Raw genomic sequence first — 8106 nt, 5'->3', positions numbered from 1 at the left:
AAATTGATCATTATTCAGATTTTCATTGATTTTTCAATAATTGTTAATATGATATCATCTCTCGCGCTGCCGCGAGTCATCGCTTTTATATGATTCCAGCAAAACAATTCACTAGAGTTACCTCGCGTTTGATTAAAAAATTGAAAACAGCACTCTACAAATTTGATGTGTCCGAAACGTTTTTCTGGATTTCCCTTCCTCAGGAATGCTCAAACCCGAATATTTAAAAGCCAAGGATGTATAAGAACCGGAAACAGTTGAGCTAAATGACCAAAAGTATCCAAAATTAGTAACCAAATCCATCTACGGTGAAATTTGTCTGAGGAAGTTGAAACCTTAGTTTCTCAGTAATATTTTTTTAATTCATAAACGGAAAATTTAAGAAAGGTTTGTTATAAATTATGTCAGGACCAAAGTACTGACTACTGAGATGATGAAACCCTCGGGGACTGAAAGTTGAATTTGTTATATTTTCTCAAAACTACTTTTTTTCATGACTTTGTAGTCAATGTTCATTTACTTAAGAACTAAATGCTTCTTTTTGTAAATTTATTGGGGTGTTAAAGCGTTGACCGAAGTTCATTTTGTATGAAGCGCGAAAAAATGTGCGCACGGTCAACGCTTTTACAACCCTATAAAATTACTAAAAGAAGCATTCAATACTTATAATTACATTTTTTTGCTAGGATCATGAAAACACGATTTCTATCAAGTTTTTCTTTTATTTACCTGTGCATTTTATTGTGGAAGCTCATGTCATCATGAATGTTACATTTCATTTTAGCCTGTTAGCCAATAAAAATAACGTATTCTAATGAAACATACATGTAATGTAATTGTTTGCAGTTAAAAGAGAGTTATGACGAATATGCACACTAGGACAATTAATAACTAAGTCGTGAACAGAGTTTTAAACATGTAATTGTATTATATTTTTATATTTTCAGTGAAGAATTTTATTTTATAAATTAATTATGATTCTACGTGTATTATAATTAAGTTTCCTATAAAAGTGAATCAATCCGTGGTTTGCATATTAATTTTGCATTTCATCACGATACGGCTAATTGCTGTATATCATTTATTCTATTAACTCTTAAAAATATATATCCTGTTACTTGCTACTTCTAATAAAGGATGTTTGTAAATTTACCGCTTTTTGAAATTTATTTTTTCAGTTTGTTCTTATGTAATGCTTTTATATCACAATGTTACAGCATGGTTCAAGGTTAAGAGAAGGATCGAGCGATCACAAACATGTCAAACCCCATTACGATCAAGAATCCTGTAATCCAGTGACTTTAGTGGTTTAATATCTGCCATATTTGTTTTTCAGTCATTGTTTTAGTTCAAAATCTAGTTGGTTTTCTCTTTTGATTTGTTTCACATTCTGTCATACTGGGACCTTTTGTATCTCACTACAGTGTCTCATTTACAATAATACCACATCTTCTTATGTTATTTATGGAACACAAAATAATTGCCTATGAGACAACTATGCACGACAGACCAAATAACGACGATGTAAGTGATTATTCGCCCAACATTCCATACTGACAAGTGTGTTTATTTTAAGAAATTCCCTAACGGTAAACCAAGTCAAGATGGCGTCCATAAAACTTTGATAGATGTTATCTCAACCTTAGCTTTGAGAACCTTTCGTTTGGCTGCTTACTTGTATCCGGACATACTCACTTAAGGAAATCATGATAAGAAACAAAAATGCGCTGGTATATATTATAATAATAATAACTGAGAGATTTCACTTCTCTTTTGTTACAAATAATATAAAAAAGGAGGAGATATGGTATTATTGCCAATGAGACAATATCCACAAAATTTCGAATGAAATGGATTCAATTATAGGCAACCGTTCGGCTTTCAACAATGAAAAAACCCCATACCGTAAAGTCGGCTATAAAAGGCCCCGACATGAAAAATATGAATCAATTAGATTGAGAAACTAACGACCTAATTTATAACAAAACAATTTACAAAAATCTGTTTCAAGAAATTTAGATAAAAAAGTTATTGAAAAAAAAAACATTCAATGAAAGAGCATCAGGAACTTAAAGATTAAGGGTAATGCTAGCTTTTTTTTTAAAATTTTCTCACGGAAACCCTCTGTTAAATCTGTATGATACGAATATACAATGTAGGAGGTAGATAGTAAGTTAAGGAATATAATTAGTTCAAACAGAAATGCCAATTTTCTTCTCAAAACTCAACAAATATGTTGTAGATAAACATACATTCCGATGAGGCTAATTGGGAGAACTCTCTGTTCAATCAGACTGATTATACAAAAAGAAATAACAATGCATTGTCCCGCCTTGTATATACTTAATAAAAATTGAAACAAACAATCAAAATTTTTTTAATATGTTTTAAGTTCAGAATGAGAAATATCAGTTTAAATGTGGATAAAACTAATGTTTCAATACTATTGCACAATCAGGTTATTGGATTTCAGAACTTTAAACATAAACTGTAATTTTAGAATTCGTAGAGAGAGTAGTAATTATCTGAACTCAGATACACAGTGTTAATAAAATAAACACCTTATAAATATCGTGCGTCTTCACCAAGAAGAGCTCAAACTAAAATTAAAACACTTGATAGCCAATTTCAACTTAAGTGAAATTTATAATTGATGATAATTTTAATCGTTGTACAGTTAATCTCGTAGGTCAAAATTTTAAATAGATGGATGGACGGAATTATTTCACATTTGCAGGCCAAGTATTTTGAACTCATTTCAGTAAGTGCGTGCTTTCATTGATAATGTATATCATTTCAAAGACTGTTCACACTACCAACAATACCAAAATCCGTATTGTCAGTAGAGTGTGTCTGCGCTAAACAGTTAACGTTAAATAAGAGAACTGAAGCATGTAACATTTCATTAAATTTTTTTTATAAAACTTTAGTTCAAATTATCGTGATTTTTTGGATGACATTGATTATTGATTTGTTATAATCATTTTGTTTTACGACATTTTGTCCAAAACGTTACATAAAAGATTTCTTCATTGTAATCAAACGTTTAAACTTCTCCCCAGAGAAAGAATGTTGGTTATCATTAAACATATTTCATTTTTTGTCAAATCTGTTTTCTGTCCAAATTTGAAAGTGTTACAAGTTTTAATTACTTAAAAAAAGAGGAATTCATTCTATTTGCAATTTGCTGATTTTAAAATTAATGAATTTAACAAACATGTAGTCGTCAAGTAATCTATATTATATCATACTCGAATATTCGTCAAGACTGTTGTGTAATTATAATAAAACTACTTGAATATGATCTTAAAACTGATTGAGCAAAGTCTCGAAAATAACTAACACATTCAACTTTATATGAATCTGTTTTATTTTAAGCTTTCTCCCTATAAACTATAGGTGATGCGAGCAAAAGTCGCAAATTATAACCCGGCTCTTGCAAAATCTAAATAAGTTTTTGTAAGGGAAATCCCCCAAAAAATAATTAAAATCAAATACAAAATATGAGGTGCACAATGGCATAATATGGTCAAGATTCTGATAAAATTTCTTTAAAAGAGAGGCGAAAGATACCAGAGGGAAATTCAAACTCATAAGTCGAAAATAAACTGACAACGCCATGGCTAAAAAAGAAAAAGACCAACAGACAAACAAAAGTACACAAAACACAACATAGAAAACTAAAGACTGAGCAACACGAACCCTACCAAAATCTGGGGGTGATCTCAAGTGCTCCGGAAGGGTAAACAGATCCTAAATTATGATTATGGATTTAGGGAAGGGAGCGGATACAAATGCGTAATATAGTCAGATATGGCAAAGTCCATGTCATCCCAAAGTAAACACTGAGAAGCAGGAGGTTTAATGATGTAATATTTCAAAATATTTGTATACTTAAGATATAAGAACTAGTGAGACGACCTTATTGTACGATAGTCGCAATGCCTTATACCCATGTTATGAGTACTTACGTCTAACGTCTCATATCTATAATGTTTTTATACATTAAAAGTTAATTTGAAATTCAATAGCTAGACTATTTAGACTGTCTTTCACGTTTGATATCAGCGTATACAAAAATAAGACATACTAAGGGCTTAAAAACAATGAAGTCGATTGACAAAAAACACACATAATTCATGTCACTGTTGGACAATGAATGTGTTTAATGGACGCCATTACGACTGGCAAATACACAGTTATTGCCTCTGAAATAGTTTGAAATATATTCCCTTTTTGCGTCTTGTGTTCCCACATGGTTCGAGGAAGGGTGCCATCTGGTAGAGTAGGACACACCTAAATGGCATGACAATACGGATATTGTGTCATTAAAATTTGCTGTTACAATTATGGAAATCATTTTTTAATATTGGAACATATATCTCCCTCATGCAAAGCTCTGATTACTTGTCCGGCTTTTTGCTAAACGTTTTATACTTTTTTATTTTCAAATATGTTGGTCTCGGGCATCACTCAAGATACATTTATTGTCAAAATGCGCTTCTGGAGCAGACAAACTTGTACCGTTAATGTACTTACCTTTTGAACATCTTGAATAATTCTTAGTTGTTACAGGAGATAGTTTATAAACCAAGATTAAGCTGTCAGTGTTTATTGTTTACATTATTCAAAGTTGCTGCCTTCAAACGTCCAAATGTGTATGGAAACGATGGCTTTTTGAAAACTCAGGGGTTTTATTTTATTCTTTAATCTGTATACTGCGCCAAGAGACCATAAAAATATACACATTATTTATTTAAGTTTTTGGTTTTTTTTTATGTTGTCTTATCTTTTCGTATGAAAATGCAACATGTTTTTACCTTGTCGTCTCCAATACTGTTCTAGTCTATACTTCTGGATAGAATAAACAAATTTGAACAAAACATGTGTTATTTGAACTTTATTTCCAAAGAAGAATTACAATGTATTCATACAGCATAAACATTATTTATTTATCAATTTAAAAATGCAGGTTGACAATTTATAATTTTATCATCTTTGCCTACATTAAGCATTCTCGCTACCTAAATAATTTTGGTGTACTTTGTTTTTTATTTATATTCAATGTTCAGGCAAACATAGCTGTATTCTTAAATATGAAATATATTTCGCATGTATAATAAGTACATGCACCATAAATGGGTCATATGTAGGTGCGGCCAAAAATGCAAACACCGTTAATTAATTTGAGAAAGTTGAAATTAAGATGGATTTTTAAAAATAATTCAAGACGAATTTGAAAAAAAGATTTATGTATTGATTGGACCAACAACCTTTACTAAATTTTCATAATTTGAAAATGAGTCTTAATATTCGACAAAAATATAAGACAACATTGCAATTATCTACAAATGTACATGCACATTTTTTTGATATGTTTTACCTTTTTAACAAATTATAATTTAAAGTTGTATACACGAAATTGTTTTTGATATCAATATTCATGAATATGATTTGGTATCATTTTTGCTTTTATTCTTCATCTGTAAGTCCTCTTGGATATGCTTCTCTTTTTCGTCTGGAAAAAAAAATAAAACCAGATAATACACGTTTACAGAAGAAAACTATACAGGAAAGTATTTGCCTGATTTCATAAAGTAGAATCTTGTGACCATATTTCTCACCTTTTACACAACACATTTACACAACAGAAACCACAATGTGTTGAAACGGCTATCACGAATATTGCATATTACAAAAAAACTATGAGTGACGTAACGATAATTCGATGACTTTGATTGGATAAGCTTACTAAAAACCAACTTATCAAGTTATGTGTATATCAATAAAAATATTTTTTCAAAGCATAATTAACATACAAGCCTGTAGTTCAATGGTTGTCGTTGGTTCATGTCTACCATACAAACGGTATGGGTTTTTCTCATTGTTGAAGGCCGTACAGTTGCCTATAATTGCTTACATCCACTTCATATGAATTTGGGTGGATAGTTGTCGCATTGGTAATCATACCACATCTCATTATTTTTATATACAAAACTATTTGACTTAATGGTTATTTGAAATTGACGGGGAAAAAACTGTAGTACTGAATAATTGATAAAAGATTTTGTGAAATAGTTTTAATTACGAAAAGATTTTGTGAAATAGTTTTAATTACGAGCCCATAAATCGTAATCGCTATATCAACATTCTATTGTCAGGCATTTCACGGTACCTACCCACAATGTGAGGTTAAAACAATGACAATATTTGAACAGTCAATATTTACGGTAAAAGATAATGGTTTTGTTTTTTAGATATTAGTACTACGTAAATATTAACATAATGGGATAACGTTCTATTAGAGTTTTCTGGAAAATTAAACATGCAACAAAACCTAAGTTAAAGTTTACGTCATCTTTGAGTTTTGACAACCACTGGGTCGATGCCACTGCTAGTAGACGTTTCGTCCTTTAAAGTATCACCAGCCCAGTAGTCGCCATTCATGTGTTGACCTTGACACAGAACTGCCATTGTTTGTAAAATGTAAAAGGTAAAAAATCGTTCAAAACACAAAGTGTTTCTACCTCAGGCCTTAATAACCTTAGCCAAATTTGGCACAACTGTTTAGAATTTTCGGTGTTCAATAATTTTTATCTTCGTAACTGGTTTAACCTTCGAGCTGTTCTTATTCGCCACTGGTGAATCCTCTTTAGACCAAACACGCTTCTTGCGTACTAAATTAAAAACTGATATCTTTGATGATATAAAAAAGGAGACGGGATATGATTGCCTATGAAACAACTATCCACAGGCCAATTGACAAAGTTTTTGGTAATTGCAAGTCACCGTTCGGCCTTCAACAGTTAGCATACATATATCGTATAGTAAGCTAAAAAAAAAACACAGTTTCTACAAAGAACACCAACGGCTTGATCTACATTACAACAATAAACGGAGGAAAATATGAAAAACAGCATTCATCAAACACCACTGGATTAAAGGTACATGGCTTCAGATGGGCACATAAATAATGTGGCGGTGTTTAACATGTGAGTGAGCGCTCAATCCTCATCTAATTTTGGACAGTGGTGGAACAACACATCATGAGATCACACTGCAAAGCTCAGTTAGAAATGGTTCGACTCATTAGATTGGCACTAAGCACGAAACCAAATAACAAAAAGACAAAATACACAAGGAACCTATCTAAGAGTTCTTGCAGTTATGGAAAGAAAGCCAAAAGCCAATTAAAAATAAACCATATTCTTTCAGACTAAGGTGTCAGCAGTGCACCCCGAGTTAGGGCAAAAGATAGGCAAAGGATACCATCAATGTATCAAACAAAAAAAAAACAAAAAACATTCAATGTAAGTACCGATAAAGATATTATTCACAAAACTTATATTACTACGATGCTGAATTGATAGCCTTTATGAATGAATTAATTCAAAGGAACAATAAGTTATAAGTTATAAGTTATTGATGGAATCCTTACTTACGATTTGAAAAAAACCAAAAACACATCACCGTAAAAATAAGGATGTGATATACTATGCGTTATAAGATTTTTTTACAGATACAACCAAAGTTCAAAACCAAATATTTATATTTATGAAAGAATTTAGTAAATGTTTAAAAGTAAGTCGGGTTAATAAAATCCCTGACTTACTGATTAATTATAAGTTTAAAGTGTCAACATTACTGACTTTTTACATCTTCTACATGTAGATTGTCAAACTTTAGTACTCCATTTATCAATAAAAAATCTATATCTGAATTACAGACGTTAGGTCATCTCTAACATTACAATTGTAAATGATCAGTTATATAAAAGAGCCAGGAAATAAAGCAAATATTTTGTTAAAAAATTATTTATTTTACACCCCCGACGTCTGCAAAAAAATCTTCAAACGTGTACAAATGTCAAAGGGAAACGTTTGAGCTATACCATCGTTAATATTTCAAAGTCTTCCAGACACGAACCATATCAAAACATCAATCTGAAGTCTTCAAAAATTTGTATCGATTAGAATATAATACCTTATTTAATTTTAAAGAATGATACACATGGAATGCTACAACCAAACAATCTTTAATGCATAATCTGTAACATGATGCAAACACAATTACTTGGGATGTGCATTCACAAATATCTTCATAGGG

General features: G+C 31.1%; 1 protein-coding gene across 2 annotated transcripts in view; it reads right to left on the bottom strand.

Annotated features, from left to right (window-relative positions):
• Positions 1 to 4885: 4885 nt before the first annotated feature.
• LOC127730139 (uncharacterized) overlaps positions 4886 to 8106 on the bottom strand; it is a 45625-nt gene continuing 42404 nt past the window's right edge. For both annotated transcript variants that reach the window (XM_052238289.1, XM_052238288.1), the window contains exon 4: positions 4886 to 5518. In XM_052238289.1, coding sequence (XP_052094249.1) covers positions 5473 to 5518 — 46 coding nt within the window. In that variant the 3' untranslated portion in view covers positions 4886 to 5472. The remainder of the gene's footprint in view (positions 5519 to 8106) is intronic.

The sequence above is a fragment of the Mytilus californianus genome, unplaced genomic scaffold, assembly GCF_021869535.1.
Source record: "Mytilus californianus isolate M0D057914Y unplaced genomic scaffold, xbMytCali1.0.p SCAF_2, whole genome shotgun sequence".
Lineage (NCBI taxonomy): Eukaryota > Metazoa > Mollusca > Bivalvia > Mytilida > Mytilidae > Mytilus > Mytilus californianus.
This window is presented reverse-complemented; position numbering and strand designations above follow the sequence as displayed.